At 38.9% G+C, this 22,819-nt stretch overlaps 1 protein-coding gene across 4 annotated transcripts in view; it reads left to right on the forward strand.

Moving 5' to 3' along the window:
- The window catches only part of ELP1 (elongator acetyltransferase complex subunit 1), a 67,628-nt gene extending 46,937 nt beyond the window's left edge, over positions 1-20,691 (forward strand). For 2 of the 4 annotated variants that reach the window (XM_055271568.2, XM_063636138.1), the window contains exons 29-37: positions 289-350; positions 7,468-7,530; positions 7,911-7,971; positions 9,508-9,621; positions 10,111-10,222; positions 10,919-11,046; positions 11,511-11,665; positions 14,689-14,764; positions 20,144-20,691. In XM_055271568.2, coding sequence (XP_055127543.1) covers positions 289-350; positions 7,468-7,530; positions 7,911-7,971; positions 9,508-9,621; positions 10,111-10,222; positions 10,919-11,046; positions 11,511-11,665; positions 14,689-14,764; positions 20,144-20,211 — 839 coding nt within the window. In that variant the 3' untranslated portion in view covers positions 20,212-20,691. Of the gene's footprint in view, positions 1-288; positions 351-7,467; positions 7,531-7,910; positions 8,014-9,507; positions 9,622-10,110; positions 10,223-10,918; positions 11,047-11,510; positions 11,666-14,688; positions 14,765-20,143 lie in introns of all 4 variants that reach the window. The other 2 variants (XM_055271565.2, XM_063636137.1) reach the window with 1 other exon arrangement.
- The last annotated feature ends 2,128 nt before the right edge of the window (positions 20,692-22,819 follow it).

Genomic DNA, 22,819 nt, shown 5'->3' on the forward strand with positions numbered 1-22,819 from the left:
CTGTTAAGGGACAAAGTGGTTTAGTGAGAGATACCAGGTCATTTTCCCATATACATGCTTTGGAAGCATCTTTCAAGGCTAATTTTGGCTGTATATGATTTTCAATTCCTGTGCTAAATTTAGATTCTAGCTGCCATTTAAGATAGGACTCTATGGTGTATATACCTGTTGCCTCACAGAAATTCAGAAAGTACATAGTTTCATACATAATAAAGACATATTAAAGAAGCACTTGAGCCAAAGAATCTGTTTAACTTTATAGTCAACTGCTGCTTATTGTCTCTACAGGAAAGCTGGTTGAGCAGAGGAAGCACATTGACGCAGCTAAGGTTTTGGAAGAGTATGCCCAGGTAAACTCAATTCCTCCCTTCTAAACCCCCCACTCAGCAAGAAAGGTCTTCTCAATTGTATCTTAGTGATGATGAAAGTTAAAGGAACTGTGCATAATTGTTAAGTCCAGAGATAGTGTTTGCCCCAGAGGTCTTATCTTGCTGGCTTGACTTGGAAATCTAAATTGAGTACATCTCTAAGTTTTGTGAGGTAGAATATGAAAGGGCTGTACTTTAACACACTACTGGTTTGACCTTGGTAGAAAGTACTTAATGATATCTCAAGGTAGCTGTGCTTTTTAAAATAGAGTTTGCCAAAGTAGAAACAATGAGAAAGGACCATTATAAAACAGGATTATTGAAGGCTACATACTCTTGGCTTTTACTCCCATTCTCTCTATTGGAAATGTCTCTTTTACCTCAGGGACCTGGAGGTACAGCAGATTATAAGGATAAGTACTCATATGAGCATTTGGTAGTATTACAGGATTTATTATGAAAATAATAAAACTGCAGTAACACTGGCCACAGACTAACAGTACACAGGTGCACAGTTGACACCAGGGATTACTGCCTTGCAGAGTTTTGACCTTTGATGAGAGAGTGTTTTTTACAGTTGTTACTGATAGCACATTTATGTAACTTAATTGTGCTTTAAAAATATTTAGTTGTCTCTTGTGTAATAACAGTGACTGAAAGAAGATAACTAAAATTTTATATAATTAGATCCTGGAGAGAATATTTGTTGGGTGATTGAATTGAAAATACCAGTGAATGAAACATACCTAAAAGGGTAGATAGGTTGGGATGGAAAGATATACCACATAGAGGGTTAATTAAATGGATAAGATGCCGTTATCTTTTTTCTTTGTAAATGAAGATTAATGCATAAAATTATTTCGTGTAATTTACGTGTAATAAAATTATGTGTTGTACAGTTGTATAATTTACATATAATAAAGTTAATTCACCAATTTTAGATGAAGAATTCAGTACATTTTGACAGATGTTTGTAGCTGTGTAATCACCATTGCACTCATGATCTAGAACATTTCTAACACCCCCAAAAGTTCCCTACTTCCCCTTTTGCAGTCAGCCTTCTGCCTCCACTGCCAGCCTTTGGCAAACTGATCAGTCAGTAAAGTTTCACATTATCTAGAATTTCATATAAACAGAGCCATATGGTATGTAGTCTTTAGTCTGGCTCCTTTCACTCACGTAGTGCATTGGCGATGCATCCATGTTGTAGTTTATTCCTTCGTATTGCTGAATAGTATCCCATTGTATGTATATGTCAGAATTTGTTGATCTATTCACCAGTTGATGTACATTTGGATTGTTTTCAGTTTGGGGTTATTACGAATAACGCAGCCATGAACATTCTAGTACAGGTCTTTATGGGGACAGGAGTGGGAATGCCACATCCCGTGGTAAGTGGATGTTTAACTTTTTAAGAAGTTGCAGAACTAATCTGCAGTGGCTGTATCATTTTGCGTTCCCCCCAGTGATATGTGAGAGTGCTTCAGTGACTCCTATACTCACCAACACTGGGTGTATTACTGTGACACTAGGTATATTATCTATTGCTATGTAACAACTTACCTTAAAAGCTGGCAGCTTAAAACAACAGACCCTATTATCCCACTTTTTCAATGGGCCAAGAATCTTGGCTGGGCTTAGCTGGGGCCTCTGGCTCAGGGTCCTTTATAAGGCTGCAATTAAGGTGTTGGCCGGGGCTGGATTTATCTCAAGGCTTGACTAGTTTTTAATTTCATTTTCTAATGTTTTATTACTAGTATATAGAAATATAGCTGAAGTGTTTTGCAGGGAGGCTGTATAATTGACCTGGTATCCTGCAACCTTGCTAAACTCATTTATTAGTTCTAGAAGCTCTTGGGTGTATTCTCTAGGATTTTCTACATTAACAAACATGGTTTCTATAAATATAGTTTTATGTCTTTCTTACAGTCAATACTTTTTTCTATCTGTATTGCATTTTCTAGGGCTTCCAATGTGGTATTGAATAGAAGTGTTAAGAGTGAACATCCTTGCCTTTTTCTTGATATTGGAGAAAATTCACTTGTCTTTTAGCATTAAATGTCATGTTTGCTTTTTTAAAATTGTATTATATATTATTTTATTTTTGAGACAGAGTCTTGCTCCATCACCCAGGCTGGAGTGCAGTGGTGTGATCTCAGCTCACTACAACCTTGATCTCCTGGGCTCAAGCGATCCTCCCACCTCAGCCTGGGACTGAGTAGCTGGGACTACAGGAACATGCCACCATGCCTGCCTAATTTTTGTATTTTTTGTAGGGATGGGGTTTTGCCATGTTGCCCAGGCTGGTCTTGAACTGTTGGGTTCAAGCAGTTCACCTGTCTCAGCCTCCCAAAATGCTGGGATTACAGGCATGACCATCCGTGCCTGGCTTGATATTTGCTTTTTTTTTTTAAATGCTCTCTATTGCAGAGTTGGTAAGCTACAACCTGTGACAAATCCAGCATGCCACCCGTTTTTGTAAATAAAGTTTTATTGGAGCATAGCCATGCTCATTAGTTTACATCTTGTCTATGGCTGCTTTAACACTACAGCAGCAGGGTTAAAGAGTTGTGACAGAGATAGTTTGGCCCATAAGGCCTAAAATATTTACTGTCTAATCTTTTACAGGAAAAATTTGCCAATTCCTGCCCTCTTGGTTTGAGGAAATCCCCTTCTGTTCCTTGTTCTGAGAGTTTTTATCATGAATGGGTGTTGAATTTTGTCAAATGCATTTTCAAGTATGATGAGTTTTTGTTTTTAGACCAGTGATTTGGGGGACTAGGTGATTGATTTTCTACTGTTAAACCAACCTTGCATCTCTGGATTCAACTCCACTTGGTATTATATATTTATTTCCCTTTTTCTCTCCTGGTAGATTAGATTTACGAAAATTTTCTTGAGGATTTTTGTGTTTGTGTTCACGAGGGGTATTGGTTTGTAGTTTTTTCGTGTCTTTGCCATGTTTTGGGCATCAGGATAACACTGCTGTCATAAAATGAGGGGTGGTGTCCTTTACACTTCTGTTTTCTGGAGGATTTCATGTAGAATTGGTATGAGAGTCTGGCTCATGGTTAAAAACCTATGTGTGATATTTCAGACCTGACCATAAACAATTACAGACTTTACCTAGGAGGCCACATGAGGAAAAGCTGCCCTCCCTACACCAGACTTGGTATACTGCCAATGCATTACAGTTTCTAAAGGGAGTTGCAGTCAAGGACTCAGGGCCCCCAGTTAGTCATGCTCCTATAACAGTATTTGCATTCAGAGTCCTGGCACTTTCATTCCTAGGTCTCTCTATCTGAGGCCATGGGCCAAGGTCTTCTTCAGGCACCTCTGCCAAGGCCTGTTTATGCAAGAAGGAGTGGAAAAACCTTGACATTTTTTTCCACTGTGACTCACTACCCAGTACTTTTCCACCCTTAGCCCCCTTCCTTTGCACCCATACCCCCAAGATCCATCAAACTGCTAAAGCCTTTTTTTCCAAGCTCCTTCAACAGTGAACCAACCCTCATGTCTGTGTGGATCCAGCTGACTCTTGACCAGTGAGTTGTTCCTTGGGAAAAAATGGAACAGAGAGAGTTGGTGCTTTCCCTGGTTTTAGCCTCTTGCTTATACCAATGCAATGCCTGAAGGCTTAATTCATTTTTGACTTGTTGCTTTGATCAGCTACTCCAACACCTGACAGCTCAGCTCTTTCTCCCAGCTCTTGGGAGATATTTTTTTCCTTAAATGTTTAGTAGAATATACCAGTAAGGCCATCTCGGCCAGGAGTTTTCTTTAATGAAAGTTTTTCACTATTAATTCAGTTACTTTAGTAGACATTAGCCTATTCAAGTTTATCTGTGTCTTCTGGAATGAGCATTGGTAGTTTATGTCTTTCAAAGAATTTGTTCATCTAAATTGTCAGATTTATTGGCATGAAGTGTTTATATTATTCTCTTATTGTCCGTAGGGTCTGTGGTGACGTCCTTTCATTCTGGATATTGATGTGTCTTCTTTTTTTCTGATTATTCTGGCCAGAGGTTTATCAATTTTATTTATCTTGTTAAAGAATGAACTGTTTCATTGTTTTTCTCTATGATTTTTCTGTATTCTGTATCATTCATTTTTTAATTATTTTCTGTTTAATATTTTATTTGCTCTTTATTTTTCTAGGTGACAGCTTTTATTTTTTTCTTATTTTTTTCTTTTGTTTTTTTTTAAAGAAACAGGGTCCCACTCTTGCTCAGGCTGGAGTGCAGTGGCACGATCATGGCTCACTGCAGTCTCAAACTCCTGCGTTCAAGCTATCCTCCCCCCTCAGCCTGCAGAGTATTTGGAATTACAGGTGCATGCCACCATGCCTGGCTAATTTTTAATTTTTTTTTTGTAGAGATGGGGTGTTACTATGTTGCCCACGCTGGCCTGAAACTCCTGGCCTCAAGTCATCCCTCCACCTCTGCCTCCCAAAGTGCTGGGATTCCATGTGTAAGCCACTGTGCCTGGCCAAGGTGATGGCTTAAAGCCATTGATTTGAGATGATTCCTTACTTTATAGTTTAAGCATATAATGCCATAATTTTCCTCAAGGACTGTTTTAGTTACGTTATACAAATTTTGAAATGTTTTGTTTTCATTTCCTAATTTCCCTTGCGATTTCTTTATTGAACCTTGGCTTATTTAGAAGTATGTTTAACTTGCAGATATTGGAGATTCGCCAGCCATCTTTTTGTTATTAATTTCTACTTTAATTTTGTTGTGATTAGAGAACATACATTTTATTTAAATTTATAATTTATTTTAATTTATAACATGGTCTGTTTTACAGAATGTTGTGTGTGTATTTGGAAATAATATGAAATCTACTATTATTGGATGGAGTGTTCTATAAATGTCAGTTAGATTAGATTGATCATGCTGTTCTAGTTTTTTATATCCTTATTGATTTCCTCATTACTTGCTCTATCAATGACTGGGAAAGTGTTAAAGTCTCCCACTGCAATAATGTATTTGTCTATTTCTCCTTTCATTCTACCGGTGTTTGTTTAATGTATTTTGAAGCTCTGTTATAGGTGCGTACATGCTTATGAGTATGTTCTAGATGTATTCATTTTCATATCCTTCTTTCTCTGTTACTATTCCTAATTCTGAATTTGACTTTAATATTATTAATATAATTCTTCCAGCCTTCTCTTGGTTAGTCTTTTCATTGCATATCTTTTTCTATCCTTTTACTTTTAATCTAGCTGAATGTAGTCTTTATTTTGAAGGTGGGTTCCTTGTTGATAGCATTAGTTGGTTTTTTTTTAATCTAATTTGACAATCTCTGCCTTTTAATTGGAGAGTTTAAACATTTGCATTGACTGTGATTACCAATATAGTTAGATTTAAACCTACAGTCTTGCTGTTTGTTTTCTTTTTGTTTCATTGGTCCTTTGTTTCTTGTTTTTTCTTTTTTTGCTTTCCTTTGGATTTAGTATTTTTCATAATTCCATTTTACCTCCACTGTTGGCTTATTAGCTACACTTCTTCATTTCAGTATTTTAGTGGTTGCTCTAGGATTTATAATAAATATCATTAATTGACCATATCTTCAGATAATAATATACTACTTCATATATATAGTGTAAAAACCTTTCAAGAGTATTCACTCCATAATACTTTGTTATTGCTTTTGCTTTAAGTGATCAATGATTAAGGAAATTTTTTAATGACCTTTCATGTTTATTCCTTTTTTTTTTTTTCCAAAAGATTCAGTATTTTCCGAGTTTTCAAAAACTGCTGGCCACTCAAAGTGGATCAGCAAAAATTTAAGAGCTAAAACTGTAAAACTCTTGAAAGCTGGGCACAGAGGTTCATGCCTGTGATTCCAGCACTTTGAGAAGTTGAGGTGGGACGATCACTTGAGCCCAGGGGTTTGAGACCAGCCTGGGTGACATAGAAAGACCTTGTTTCTACAAAAAATAAAAACACAATTAGCCAGGCTTGGTGGTGTGCACCTGTAGTCCCAACTTCTTGGGAGGCCAAGGTGGCAGGATTTCCTGAGCCCATAATTTTGAGACTGCAGTGAGCTGAGTTCACGCCACTGCACTTCAGCCTGGACAACAGAACAAGACCCTGTCTCAAAACCAAAATGAAACTATAAAACTCTTAGAAGAAAACAGGGTTAAATCTTCATGACTTTGGATTTGGCAATGGATGGTTAGAATTATACCAAAACACAATCAATAAATTGATAAATTGGATTTAATAAAAATTAAGAACTTTTGTATATCAAGGACATTGTCAAGAATGTGAAAAGACAGCATATAGAATGGAAGAAGATATTTGCAAATCCTATATCTGATAAAGGTTTAATATCCAGAATATGTAAGGAGCTCCTGCAACTCAACAACAGAAAGCCAGATAAATCAATTTTGAAATGAGCAAAGGCCTGTAAACCCAGCTGCTTGGCAGATTGAGACAGGAGGATTGCTTGAGGCTAGGAGTTCAAGACCAGCCTGGACAACATAGTGAGACCCTGTCTAAAAACATTTTTTTAATTAGCTGGGTGTGGTGGCATATGCCTGTAGTCCCAGCTACATGGGAGACTGAGGCAGGAGGATCACTTGAGGCCAGGAGGTCAAGGCTGCAGTGAGCTATGATTATGCCACTGCATCCCAGCCTGGGCGACAGAGTGAGACCCTGTCTGAGGAAAAAAAAAAAAAAAATGAACAAAAAAAAATTTAGAAGATTGCTATTCTAGTCTACTATTTTTTCAAAGGGTGGTCTTGTTAACAATTCTGGAGCCCACCTAAACCTGCTAAATCAAACTTGGTAGTAAAGCTGGGGAGATGGGCATGTCTAACAGACGTTTCTGGTGGTTTTGATGTCCGGGCATGCAAAGAGATGATGCTTACCTTGTGTTTTGTCATTATTTTCAGAATTTACACCCTTCCCTTGTCTTTTGTATCAATATTTATGGAGACATGAACTCTAGGATAGGCATGATGTTGAGAACTAGGAGTTCTCCCCTGGCCAGGGAGATAGAGGCAGGTCTCTGGTTAGTTTTGTAGTTGGCTGTGATGACATCTGACACGTTCTCTTCACTTGTTGTCTTCTTTCTGTTCCCTTGTCAGGATTATGAAGAAGCTGTGCTCTTGCTGTTAGAAGGAGCTGCCTGGGAAGAAGCTTTGAGGCTGGTAAGAATCTTTTAAATCCTCTGGATGTTGGGTGCTAAGCAGAGAGAGCGAGCAAGGGATTCCAGGTCAGTTGGAATCTCTTGTCTTCTGAGGTTCGTGAAATAAGTAGAAATAGGTCAGGTTCCTGGCTTAAGGAAAAGCGGTGTTTTTAAAACCATTTTTATCATTCTTGATAATATTTTGGAATTAATCCTCCACATTTGAAATATTACTGTCTTTTTACCGAAATGAATTGAATTTCCCTGGCTGCCTTGTAGGAGGCCTGTTTTTCAGGAAAATATTCTGATTACCTCTGAAAGTAATCCATGTCTTTCTAAGTATCTTAACTCTCCAGTGACTAGAAGTTTTCCTTCCTAAAATTACTGTGTTTTTCCTTCTAGGTATACAGATATAACAGACCGGATATTATAGAAACCAATGTAAAGCCTTCCATTTTAGAAGGTGAGGGTTCCATTTTAGATAGAATTCCTCATTTGGAAGAAGGTGAGGAGAGAGAGATGAGAGAGTCTCCTCCTATTTACTGTGTTTTCTTAATAATATGTCATGTAGACTCAATCAAAATTATCCACTGGATATAATATTTAATTCTCACTAGAATTTTTAAATATCCTGAACTATTAAATGGTAACAAAATATTTAAATGTTAGAAACCTGTGATCAAATATGATTAAGAATCTTTGTATTTGGGAATAGTTAGTAAACTTGAATATGAACTATATTAGATAATAATGTAACAGTGATAAATTTCTAGCATTTAATAATCATGTTGTGGTTATGTAAGATAATATCCTATTATTCTCAAGAGATAAATGCTGAAATATTTAGGAATGAAGGATCATATCTCTGCCTTAATCTTAAAAGGTTCCACAGAAGTAATAATGAATGTGTGTATGCATGCAGAGAAACAGGAAGCAAAAAATATGTCAAAATGTTAATAATTGGTAAATTGAAGTGAAGGGTATATGTGTGTTCATTGAACTCTTACAACTTTTATGTAGGTTTCAACGTTTCAAATATTTTAAAAAAATTACCTTTTCAAATGAAGTTTGTGGTTCTTAGAGAACATATGAATATTACCAGTTCTAGAATACTCAGATGGTCACTGTGACCTTTTAAAAGCAAAGTGGAGAAAAAGGACATCAGTTTGACTTACAGAAACCTTAGGGAGTGGTTGATTTTAAGTTCTGCATTTTTATGCACATCTACCCTATAAGTAACGTCTGGCCTTTCTGACATTTACATGTATGCCCATTCTTACCTTTTCTGCACCCCCTTCCGCGATCCTAATTAAAACGTTTCTGGGGTGCTTTTTATGTCATTCACTTTAGGTACCTCTAACTGGGTACTGAAAGCATCATTCCTCGTCTATAATAATCTAACCAGCTCTTAGTTGGATTTTCACCACTAATCAGAACCTTTCTTAGATAAGTGCCGATAATTCATCTGCATAGGCCCAAAACCTATTAATAAAATGCATCCTTGGATGGTAGTATTTTGCTTTTTTTAAAATGTATTCTACTAGTGTTATTTTTCTTGCATATTTTTCCATTTGAGAATATTTTTCAGAAATCATTAGATACATTTTTTCCACATCCATGGGCGTTTTGATGGATGTTTAGCCAGAAACATTTAGGTAACTTTCTTCTTATTTTTGTTAACCGCGCCCCACTTCCCCACTGCCCTTTTTTTTTTTTTTTTTTTTTTCCAATCCTCTCTTGGTTTAGATATCAAGTCTTCGTTCAGGTGATTTTATAAGTTCAGTGGTAGCGCATATTCTGGGATAATGTTGATGAACTCTAAGATCTGGAATCTCACTCTCTAATTTGTTAATGCTTATTAAGGAAAAAAAGCTCGCTTGGAAAACCTAGTAACCTCTTTCTTTTTTGCTGAATTTTAACCCTCCACTGCTTCCCGCCTTTAGTTTTTTCTCTTTGCTTAAACCTCATGCTCAAACTACTTTCCGTTGTGCATCTCCAGCCCAGAAAAATTATATGGCGTTTCTGGACTCTCAGACAGCCACATTCAGTCGCCACAAGAAACGTTTATTGGTAGTTCGAGAGCTCAAGGAGCAAGCCCAGCAGGCAGGTCTGGGTGAGTGTCTGCGTGAAGGCCATCGACGTGCGGGGCACTGGGGTCGGGTAACGCCACACATTGTCTAGGTTGCTTGGTGATCCTCCTGCAATCTGATTACTGTGACATGGGCAAGTGTGAGGCTTCTGTGGAGCCCCTTCAGGGCCCTCTGTGTCTGTGTTTGTGTATTGGTGAAGGGCAGGACCAAGCATGAATGGGGAGAGCTCTGCCAGACATTCCCACTGACCCCCATTCACCCAGAGCAGCTGACCACTTCCGTGTCTAACAAAATGAGTTTCCTTATTTCCAGAAAAAAGTTCAGGAAACTACTGATTTGCATTAGTAATTACTGTATTTAATATTATCTCATTCATTTTGAGATCAACTTTGCAATCATTTTCATCCATCCTTTGATGTGCCCCAGCTGACTCTAGTTCATTTACCGCCCTGAAAGTAAACCTACACATTAGCAAGCAGTGTTTTCATTGGCTTCTGGTTCTTCTTTTCTAGATGATGAGGTACCCCACGGCCAAGAGTCAGACCTCTTCTCTGAAACTAGCAGTGTTGTGAGTGGCAGTGAGATGAGTGGCAAATACTCCCATAGTAACTCCAGGATATCAGCGTACGTATCACATTGATTCAGCACATTGACCATATCCTGGGCATATGGGGAAAGTGGAAGCAAATAGATTGGTTTTCTACTGGGACAGTGTAGTGGGAGTGGGGAGAATATTCTTCAACGCTGTGTGGAAGTTGTTCAGACACTTTCCCAGCATATCTGAGACATTAAACTTGGCATTGGAAGGTTTTCTTCCTCAGCTTTGTGGCCTGTGTGTTTTCCCATTACCCATGAGGCAGTTCCTCCTCTGAGTGCTCAGTTTATATTAACATCTGATTTTACTTTTTGAACAAATGTTGTGACTAAATTATAGGCACTGAAAAAATGAAAAGATCAAGCTTCTTCAATTCAAAATCAGGATTGGAAGAGACCATAAATGTAAAATAAGTCATAACACTTTTACCAAATATAGTAATTTGTCAGAAATATTTATTTAACACCCATATGGTAGATGCAGTAGATGTTACCAAAAACTTATAAGGAGATATGAGTTATAAGAGTTTATAGTCTTGCTTGGGATGTGTAAAACAATGCAAGATTATATATTCAAACTGAATTATGCTTTAGGAATTTAAAATGGAGATCTGTGAAGTTGTGTGGGGTGATCAGCAACTGCAAGAAAGTAGCCAGGCAAGGTAGCACAGGCCTGTAGTCCTGGCTACTTAGGAGGCTTAAAAATATCTGTGTAATTTCTAACAGGAGATCATCTAAGAATCGCCGAAAAGCAGAGCGGAAGAAGCACAGCCTCAAAGAAGGCAGTCCGCTGGAAGACCTGGCCCTCCTGGAGGCACTGAGTGAAGTGGTGCAGAACACTGAAAACCTGAAAGGTATATTCTCAGTCCTGATGATGATTCCTGACCACAAACAACAGTGAATAGGCAGTACAGACAGGCAGAGTTCAATAGGTGATTAAGCTACCATTTTCCCAATTTGAGGAAAGATGAGAACTTTTAGCAGGAAGGGTCATGTCAGCACACATTCCTGAAGCAGCCCTTTTTATCTGGTAACTGAGAAGCCTTCCTCCATTTGGCATCCCCCTAACTGAACTGGGAGAATGCTTAAGCAATTGTGGGACACTGCTTTCTGCGTAGGCCCCCAGTGTGCTTGATTTTCTTTTTTTGTAGTACATGTGTTTAATTATTCCAGCATTTGGGAAGAAAAAAGATAATGTGGGAGAAAGGACCTGCAGTGGGATCATAGAAATTTTTGGCTTTGGGTAGAAGCTATGGTGTGATTCTGTCAGTGGAGCTGGGAATATAACTTACCACTCTTTCAAATTTCTTCTCTCTAGATGAAGTGTACCATATTTTAAAGGTACTCTTTCTCTTTGAGTTTGATGAACAAGGAAGGGAATTACAGAAGGCCTTTGAAGATACGCTGCAGTTGATGGAAAGGTCACTTCCAGAAATTTGGACTCTTACTTACCAGCAGAATTCAGCTACCCCTGTAAGTTTTCTCAAAGATGGTGTGCATTTTTTTCATTATTTTCATGGGTTATTGTATTCACACAATCCCAAGTCAAAAAGTTTTCCTGTTCTTAAAACATAAGATGCCATAGTTAAATTATCTTAGATTTATGTTTAAGCTGTCAGTAAGATTTGATATTTGCCTGTAGAGTGACTAGTACACCTTGGCGTAGGTCAAATGGACTATCATTTTTCTTTCTGGATGAAGTAGCTGTCATGGAGAAAATGGGAAAGTCACATGATTGCTCCTGGCCTTCAATGAGGTTGCAGTGGGGAGAGAGGGGGGGAAGATGGGATCAGAGACAGCCTCTCACTTTCCTTTCAGAACTCAGGGATGGGATCAGGCTTTAAAGGGACCCCAGGCAATTGCTTTTCCTTTTGTTTTATGAAAAATTTGACTTGTCACTTCTATGTTGTTATGATGGACTTTGCAGGTTGTGTTTAAGGCTCAATCAGCTTTGTATCGCAGAATTCTAATGTATTGTCATCTGTTTATTATTTATACCTCTGTTCACTCTCTTATACTTCAAGTCTATTGTTAAGAGTTTTTATTTGGATTCAAAAAGGCTGGTATATCAGTCAAGATCTAGAAAGGAAAACAAAAGCCTATCTATTATTTTATCACAGAATTTAATATATGGTTTGGTTAAATAAGTATTAGAGGACTAAACAAGGCAAAAAGGAAATACAGAGGAAGGACATTGAGATAGTAACTGTAGGAAGCAGCTTTACCCTCTAGCTGAGGGAACAGGAGGAGGAGTTGGGGATTATTAGAATTTAGAAGCCTAGAAGTGGGGCCCTGTAGAGCTGGCTCTTGAACCTCTGAGAGGAGGGTGCCAGCCAGCTAGTCCTGGCATTTCTGGGGGGGCTGGTTCCAAAAGTACAGAAGTAAATGGAAACTGGAAGGAATAGCTGCTGCTGGGGGAAAAGCCAGCCAGTCGGGCCGGGTGCAGTGGTGGCTCACGCCTGTAATCCCAGCACTTTGGGAGGCCGAGGCAGGCAGATCACCTGAGGTCAGGAGTTCGTGACTAACGCGGCCAACGTGGAGAAACCCCGTCTCTACTAAAAATACAAAATTACCAGGGCATGGTGGCATATGCCTGTAATCCCAGCTACTCAGGAGGCTGAGGCAAGAGAATCGCTTGAACCTGGGAGGTGGAGGTTGTGATGAGCCAAGATCGCGCCATTGCACTCCAACCTGGGCAACAAGAGCGAATCTCCACCTAAAAAAAAAAAAGCCAGCCAATCAAGGAAGAAATCTAGAAATCTTTTGTTCATCCTCCAGCTTTGTACTCTCCCTCTGGTGTTCACTGTAGGCAGGACATAATGGGAAGCCAGCAGCAAGGAGGAATATGTTTCAGGTGCCCAGCCCCAGCACCACAAACAGTGGATAGAAGGGTGGGTTGGAGCTGAGAGATTACAAATCAGCTCACTGTTTAGAAACACATATGCTTATCGTGTCTTGATTTCCTCATTTGGAAATGGGCATAAGACTTCTCTGTGTGCTTCAATAGAATGCTTTGAAGGTTAAATAAGGAGGTGAGTGTAAAAGCACTTTACAAACCATTGAAATAAAAGCAACTAGGAATCAGGGCCCCACAACTTCTTGAGTTTATTATAATAGGTATTTCTTAGAAGAAATGTGATCATCATCTTCAAAACTGTAGTACTTTTGAAGATAATTGTTTTTGTTTTTTGAGACAGGGTCTCACTCTGTTGCCCAGGCTGGAGTGCAGTGATCACTGCTCCCTGCATCATCCACCACCCTGGGCTCAGGTGATCGTCCTACCTCAACCTCTTGAATAGCTGGGTCTACAGGTGCATGCCACAATACCTGGTTAATTTTCAAATTTTCTGTAGAGACAGGGTGTCACCATGTTGTCCCCGCTGGTCTTGAACAACTCCTGGGCTCAAGTGGTCTGCCCACCTTACCTCTCCAAAGTGCTGGGACTACAGGCATGAGCCATTGTGCCTGGCTTGAGGATAGTAATTTGTAATACCACTCCCATGCCATCCCCTTCCCTCTTCTCTTCTGATCACGTGATCACATTAAGGTCTTATTTTATTTTATTTTTTTCTTGCTCTGTCACCCAGGCTAGAGTGCAGTGACAGTATGATCAATCATGGCTTGCTGCAGCCTCGAATGCCTGGGCTAAGGCAGTCCTCCCACCACAGTCTCCTGAGTAATTGGGACCACAGGTGCACACCACCATGCCCAGCTAATTTTAAAATTTTTTCCTAGACATGGGGAGGGGGAACTCTTGCTGTGTTGCCCAAGCTGGTCTTGAACTCCTGACCTCAAGTGATCCTCCTGCCTTGGCCTCCCAAAGTGCTGAGATTACAGGTGTAAGCCACCATGCCTCCCACATTAAGTTCTAAGACATCAATTTTATGATTGTGGTTTTGATTGGTGAAGTATGGTTGTGGTATGTGCAGGATACCGTGAGTGACTTCTCATGGTGTTGCTCTTGAGAGTGTGCCACCAAGGATCTGCACTAACCAAGGGTATGCCCAGCGGCTCGCTGCAGGCTTGAAATTCCTGTGGAGTCTTGTGTTTTACCTGGAGCACATGTGCATAGTTTCCATTCTGCTCCATAGTATGCACATATTTGTATTTATTTCAACCTAAAAATGTTTGTTTCCCATAAGTCTTTGCGTATAATTGATACTCTACATATTTATAGCCTCTTGGACTGTTTCCCCTCTCCTCAGGGAGTGGTTTGCTCATTTGGAAAAGGCCAAGATATATCACTGTAGAGTTTCTTTTCTTTTCCCCCGCCCCCCATCTTTACCTTGTTCTGGGAGAAAGGAGAATTAGAGGTCTGAGTTGCAACTGGAGAAACTGGAAAATTAAAATCACACTGGGAAAGAGAATTACTGTGTTTCACACCATACCAGTAGAAATGACAGGCTGTTTTCTGCTGGTAGGGATTTGGCCTTTGGTATTGGCAGTCTTGAGAAGTATTAGATAATCTTTGCTGATACAGTCTATTTTCTCCTCAGGTTCTAGGTCCCAATTCTACCGCAAATAGTATCATGGCGTCTTATCAACGACAGAAGACTTTGGTTCCTGTTCTTGGTTAGTATTTTTTCTCATTTAATATTACAATACTAAGCAGAAGGAGTATCTTTCTGTAAGTATTGAGAAGATCAGCAGTATAAGGAGAGATTGGATACAATTTTTCACTACAAAAAATTGACTACAATTCTTCCTCAATTCTAAGACCGCATCTTTAGTATGATCAGTTTCATGCTTCTAGCAGTGGGGGACCTGGTACGGGAAAATCCAACATGACCGTCGTATGTGTAATTTTTAAAAATATTTCTGTGGCATATGCTTGTTCATAAAGGCACATCACAGTTCCAGTTTCAGTCTGAACTGTCTACATTTACGTATACATGAAAAGATTCTTCTGAAGCATCATTACTGGCTATTGGCAGTTACACTTTGCATCTTGGGGGCATTTTCATAAACCTTGCTTATGAGTGGGACCTTTTTATTATGTTTAGGATTGATAATATAATTTGAAGGCAAATCCAAAGAATATTAGCATTTTATACATATTTCCTGTTTAGTTATGCATGAAGTGTTTTATTTGTTGAGGGGAGATGATTCTCAATTAGATTACTTATATCCCTAAAAATTAAAAACCCTAAGCGCTTTCTTTTGAAAGTTGATTAGAAACATTTGATGGGTCAACTTGGGACTTTCAGTATTTGCCCTTACTTATAGTTGGATCAATGAAGCATCTTAGCTTTGAAAAGTGAATGATAGTTTCTAAAATAACTGGCAGTTTTAACTGCTGTTATTTGCATTTCTAGCATGTGACAAGCAACTTTCTGAAATTTTTTTTCACCAGAGTGCTACACTGTAATAGCATTTTGATGACATTTGAAGTAGCCTGTGGGGATTCAAATTAAGTTTGACTTTAACAGCTTGTGTTGCTACCAGGAAAGAACAGCTACCTTCCATCCCAGCTAAACTCATACATCCAGACAGTAACTCCTGTATTCCTAGCTCCTTTTCTGTCTGGAGAATGGCAAGGTACTTTTGATATCAGTTTCGACATATCCACTTATTCCTTTTTCTTCGTAAATTTTTTTATTAAAAAAAAAAAACAGATGGGGGTCTTAATATGTTGCCCAGGGTGGTTTTAGACTCCTGGTCTCAAGTGAGCCTCCTGCCTTAGCCTCCCAAAGTGCTGGGATTGCAGGCTTGTGCCCTTGTGCCCAGCCCACTTATTTCTCAGATGCTAGAAACTTATATTAGACCTGAGGCCATTTGGTCATTGTTTATTTTGTGCTGTAGTCCAATCCGTTGTGATTTCCACCTCCTATGTTCCTCGTTGCTGGCCTGATGCTGACCTTCAGGTCAGGTCAGTCCCACCATTCCCTGGGGTATTCTAGATGGCTTTCCCACTTCAAAGAGCACTTTCTTGTTTTCCAGCTGAGCCTTAAAGACACTCTGTAATATTTGAGAGCCCCTCATTATCTGAGTGTTTATTATCATTACCCTTGTGGTTTCAAGGTTGTATAGGAAAAGGGAAGTTCCTATAATTCAAAAATTGCCACTGATGAACTAATCACAAAATTAGTCCCACTCAAATATTACTCAGCTGCCCCTCCCCAGCTAACAATAGTTAAGTATATTGGCACATCCCCACAAGTGAAATCAATGACTTGATGGGTCATCTCTGATTGTTTCCTGCTTTGGTGCAATACAGTATCATGCAGAACAACTGCAAGTCTTGCAAAAATTTAGTATTACATAAAATAGATAAAAATGATATTGGAAAAGTACTTGAATCACAGCTGGGTTGGACTTGTTGCAAGTGATGACAAAATAAGTGCTTCAAATGATTTTGACTATCAAAGGATTGAGAGAAGTCCTTAGAAAAATTGAAAAGCCCTCAGGGTATTTTTATAAAAATTACTTTTTTTGTGTGCTGTGAAATTCAAATATGGAAATATGAAATATGTCATGTCCTGCTGTCATATAATTTGTCAGAATAATTACTTTCTTGCCCAAAAGTCTGTACTTTGTGTTTATTTCAAGTTAAGTCTAGACTCAAATATAGTTGTAGTTATGCCTAATTTAAAAAAATGAGATAGAGCACATTATTTTCATAACTAGTTTTTTAAAGATAAAGTCATTCCAACTTTAATTGGTATTTATGAAATTATGGACCTTGCTGACAGTGAATTTATTTAAGTAGCCCTTTTCCAGTATTGATATTCTTGTATCTTTATGGCACCATTTAGTGGAGAGAAATGTAAACAAACATAAAGATGTAGTATTAAATCATAACTGCATAAAATTAACTGTAGTACATACTGCACTGCTGTAATAATTTTGTAGCTATCTCCTGTTGCTATTGTGGTAGGTGAGCTCAAGTGTTACCAATATCTGCTTAAAATGCCACATGCCACTAATCATCTCCACATGAGCAGCACATGACAGTCTCCATTAATTGCATATGGCAGCGAAAAGTGATCTCTTGCGTTCTCATGTATTTTTTATCATGTTTAATGTAATATTGTAAACCTTAAATAACACCATGAGACCTATAGGAAGTACCACAAGTGATGCTCCCAGGAAGCAGAGAAAAGTCATGACATTACAAGAAAAAGTTGACTTGCTCCATATGTACTATAGATTGAGCTCTGTAGCTGTGGTTGCCCGCCACTTCAAGATAAATGAACCCAGTGCAAGGACGATTATAAAAGAAAAGGAAATTTATGAAGCTGTCACTGCAGCTATGCCAGCAGGCATGAAAACCTTCTGCTTTTTGCAAAATATCTTTTTATCTTGTATTGAAGATGCAGGTTTTATGTGGGTGCAGGATTGCTAGGAGAAAGGCATACGTATACAACTAATATGATTTGAGAAAAAGCACAGTCATTTTATGAGAACTTAAAGTAAAAAGATGAAGGATCAAAGCTGGAGAATTTAATGCCAGCAAAGGATGGTTTGATAATTTTAGAAAGAGGTTTGGCTTTGTAAATGTCAGGATAACAGGAAAAGCAGCTCCTGCCATCCAAGAGGCAGCAGCAAAGGCAGTCAGGTTTATGGTAAGGATGGCCCTTATCTATAAAGCTGCTAACCCCTTAGCCTGGAAGGGAAAAGATTAACACCAGCTGCCAGGCTTTTGGTTGTACCATACAACAAGAAGGCTTGGACAAGGAGAACACTTTTTCTGGATTGGTTCCGTTGTCGATTTGTCCCTGAAGTTAGGTAGTATCTTGCCAGTAAGGGGACTGCCTTTTAAAGTTCCTTTGATACTGGAGAATGCCTGAGGCCACCCCAAACCCCATGAGTTCAACACCGAAGACGCTGAAGTGATCTACTTGCCCCCAAACACACATCTCTAATTCAGCCTCTAGATCAGGGGGTCATAAGGACCTTTAAGGCTCATTACAAACAGTACTCTATGGAAAGGATTGTCAAATGTATGGAAAAGAACCTTGACAGAACATGAAAGTCTGGAAGAATTACACCATCAATGATGCTATCATTGTTATAGAAAAAGCTGTGAAAGCCATCAAGCCCAAGACAATAAATTCCTGCTAGAGAAAACTGTGTCCAGATGTGCATGACTTCACAGGCTTTACGACAGCCAATCAAGGAAATCATGAAAGAGATTGTGGATCTGGCAAAAAAAAAAAAAAGGTGCATGAAGGATTTCAAGATAGGGATCTTTGAGAAATTCAAGAGGTGATAGACATCACACCAGAGGAATTAACAGAAGATGACTTGATGGAGATGAGTGCTGCCAAACCAGTGCCAGACAATGAGGAAGATGACATAAAAGAAGCAGTGCCAGAAAATAAATTGACATTTGTTCCAAAGGTTCCAGTTATTCAAGACTGCCTTTGGCTTCTTTTACAACATGGACGATTCTATGTTATGGGCACTGAAACTAAAAGTAACTGTGGAAGGATTGGTACCTTAGAGAAATGAAAAAGCAAAAACATCAGAAATTACGGTGTATTTCTGTAAAGTTAGTGACACTGAGTGTGCCCACCTCTCTTGCCTCCTCTTTAACCTCCCCTACCTGTTTCATCTCTACCACCCCTGAGACAGCAAGACCAACCCCTCCACTTCCTCCTCCACTTCAGCCTATTCAACGTGAAGATGACAAAGAAGAAGACCTTTATGATGATCCACTTCCACTTAATGAATAGTAAATATTGTTTTCTTTATGATTTTCTTAATATTTTCTTTTCTCTAGCTTACTTTATTGTAGGAATGTAGTATATAATACATATAACATACAAAACCTTTGTTAACTGACTTTTTATGCTGCCAATATGCTACCGGACAACAGTAAGCTATTGGTACTTGAGTTTTGGAGATGCAGAAGTTAAACATGGAGCCAGGTGTGGTGGCTCACACCTGTAATCCCAGCACTTTGGGAGGTTGAGGTGAGTAGAACGAGACTAGGAGTTTTGAGAGTAGCCTGGGCAGCGTGGCGAAACCTCATCTCTACAAAAATTAGCCAGGTATGGTGGTTCACACTTGTAGTCCCAGCTACTTGGGAGGCTGAGGCAGGAGAATCACTTGAACCCGGGGGGTCGAGGCTGCAGTGAGCCATGATCGTGCCACTGCACTCCAACCTGGGCAACAGAACGAGACCCTGTCTCAAAAAAAGAAAAAAAAAAAAAGGTATATACAGATTTTTGACTGTGCAGTGGGGATCTGCACCCATAACCCTACATTCAGGGATCAACTGTAATTTTTCATGCCTGCATGGCTCATGTGTACAGATTTACTGCTGGAAGTTTATCGTAAATAATGCTGAAAAAGAAAATCCTTATATATACATATTTTCTCATATCTCTGCTTGCAGTATATGATTCCTGGTTAGAAAAGAAACTTAACAAATCTAAGTGACAGAGTGCCTGGGAGTTTTAGGTTACAATGACAGAATCTTTTCCTAACCCTTTCTCTCCATTTACTTTTTTTTAAGCAAGGGCATCTTTATTGATCAACATGTTTGTTGAAGTTTCATCATAAAGTAGTTCCTGTCCATTAACTTCACTTACTGAATATGTGCTACCACATTTTGCTATTCCTTAAAAATTGAGATAGACTTTACATATAGTGAAATGCAGAGATTTCAGGTGTATAATTTGATGAGTTTAAAAAATGTATACAGCCATGTACCTGCTGCCACCACCCCTCCCACCAGTTTGAAATACAGAACATTCTTCCACTTGCATCACTGGGTGAGCATGCCTGAGGTTGAAATGCAGTCCCTCCTCTCAGGGCAGGGCCTCCAGGCTGTGTTTGCTCTGACCTGGAGGTTGCAGGGGTAGCAGACACATGAACTCTGGGCTCTGATGGTCTTATTGCTGCAAACCCCACCTGCCTAGTTTGTTTAGTTTAGAGTTACTGCCTCAGCGCCCTCCAACAAGAGTATGTTTGTCACAATTTCCCTTCCTTTCTTACTTTTAGATGCTGAGCTTTTTATACCACCAAAGATCAACAAAAGAACCCAGTGGAAGCTGAGCCTGCTAGACTGAGTGACTGCAGTTAGAAGGGATCCGACAGAGAAGACCATTTCCACTCATTCCGGTTGTCCTACCACCCCTTGCTCTTTGAGGCCTGGCTATTGAGAACTGGAAAGAATAAAATGATAACTTACCTTAGCATTGCCAAGAACTTCAGCAGACAACACGCAATTCTATTTATTTTATTTTGTGTATACATCTTAATCATTAGCAAGACATTAAGCTTTAACCATTATGGCATCATTTTGTGAGAATGATTGTTCTTTCACTTGGGCTGTTTGAGAGCATAATTATGGTAATGAGATTAATGTTTCATGGTTTCTACCTCCAAAGTATGAAGACAAGTAAAATAATGTTTCTAAATTGTCTTACTTTATTGGCGGAGAAGATTACAATGGCTATGAGTGCTGCATTTGGTCAAATGTAATCACTTATGTGGCTTCTTGTCACCTTAAACTAAGGCAGAATAAAAAGTATCCTTTGAAATTATAAGCCCTCCTTTGCTGACAGCTGTTATTTTGTAACATCTTACCAGGTCATGTGCTTTCATTTATAACTGGGCTGAGCCTCCTATGATTACAATGTCTGTAGGGACTGTTTTACTGCCTGTGTATTTTCTGCTAGAGAGTTAGCAATGTTAGAGCTGGAACAGATTAGAATTTCCAAACAGTATCATGCACATTTGGTGTGAGTGATCAGTGTGCATTGTATGGCATGCATGGTTGTGAATTAGTCTGTTCTCCAAATACTGTTTCTTTAACTCAGATGTTTGCGTTAGTGTCTAGGCCACTTCATTTATTTTTCGTTATGGTACTTTACTGACTTCTCTTTATTCAATTCTCCACCCCCTCACCAAAAAATACTGTCTCAAAATGAGAATATTTTGTTTTCATGGTGAGTCTAGAAAACGCCCACTTCATTCTGATTAAAAATTCTTCCATGTTTTAAATATCAGAACCAGACCTTTCTTACTGTATATCTTAGTCCATTTGTGTCTCTATAACAACAACCAGCTTTCAAAGGAACTAATAGAGCGAAAACTGGCTCATTACCATGAGGAATACACCAAGCGATTCACGTAGGATCTGCCCCTGTGACCAAAACACTTACCGCTGGGCCCCACTTCCAACCTTGGTGATCACATTTCAACATGAGGTTTAGGGAAACAAATGCCTAAACTACAGCACTGTACATAAACTAACGGGAAATGCTGCTTTTGATCCTTAAAGAAGTGATATAGCCAAAATTGTAATTTAAGAAGCCTTTCCCAGTATAGCAAGATGTTAACTATAGAATCAATCTAGGAGTATTCACTGTAAAATTCAACTTTTCTGTATGTTTGAACATTTTCACAAAATAATAGGAGTTTTTAGAAAGAAGAGGAAGAAGATATACTTTGCTTTGGAGAAATCTACTTTTTGACTCTAATATGGATTTGCTGTAATTAAGTGCCCAATATTGAAAGGCTGCAAGTACTTTGTAATCACTCTTTGGCATGGGCAAATAAGCATGGTAACTTATATTGAAATATATTGTAGTGCTCTTGCTTTGGATAATTGTAAAGGGACCTATGCTGATAGACTGGAAATAGAAGTAAATGTGTTTATTGATAATGGTGTGAATTTTCCTGGACATTCAGTTTCCTTAAATAATGTATTGAAGCAGCAAGAAATTATTTGTTTGAATGCAAATTACTATCAATTACTGTTTCTCTCATCTGAGCAGGATTGGATTTTGTTCATTTTTAGAAGAAGCAGGCAGGAGGAGACCTTCCAAATTGAGGCAAAGCCAAGAAGAATTCATGGGGGAAAATTGAGTGCATGAGAAAAGGAGAAAACTCCTCTGAGTGATGAATGCTTAATTTGGGGGAAAGACTCTGTCAAGTTTTAGAAGGGTACATAAATTTGGATCCTGTCCCAAAGCAAGTTCATGCTGCAATAAGCTAAAACCTTCGCTTTTCTTGGTTCCATTGAGTCAGATAGCTTTGCTCAGATGCTCTAAACTTCAAGAGGGAACTTGCAGAAGACTGTCTTCTTCAGTCAAAGTCCATTTTAAATGTATGCTTTTTAAAAAACTGAGGCCGGGTGTGGTGGATCACACCTGTAATCCCAGCACTTTGGGAGGCTGAGGGGTTTGAGACCAGCCTAGCCAACATGGTGAAATCCCATCTCTACTAAAAATACAAAAAAAAATTAGGCAGGTGTGGTGGCGGGCACCTGTGATCCCAGCTACTTGGGAGGCTGAGGCAGGAGAATCACTGGAACCTGGGAAGGTGGAGGTTGCAGTGAGCCAAGATCGTGCCACTGTACTCCAGGCTGGACAAGAACGAGACTCTGTCTCAAAAAAAAAAAAAAAAAAAAAACTTAGCAGGAACAATTTTTATATGCCTTTGTGGATGTAGCTTGATGCAATTTCTTAGCCCTGCTGCATATTTTTAATTTAATTATATATGCATGTATATATACATACACATTTGAGAGATTTGTCATAGCAATAACTGAAGAGGGTGTTTTTAAAAATAAGTAAAACTGATGAAGCTTAGTAACTTAAAGTGACTGCAAATTTGAGAAGCAAAATTAGGTTTGTTCTTCCTCTCGTGCTGATTATTGTACTCCCATAT

The sequence above is a fragment of the Symphalangus syndactylus genome, chromosome 3 (genome assembly GCF_028878055.3).
Source record: "Symphalangus syndactylus isolate Jambi chromosome 3, NHGRI_mSymSyn1-v2.1_pri, whole genome shotgun sequence".
Taxonomy (NCBI): Eukaryota; Metazoa; Chordata; class Mammalia; order Primates; family Hylobatidae; genus Symphalangus; species Symphalangus syndactylus.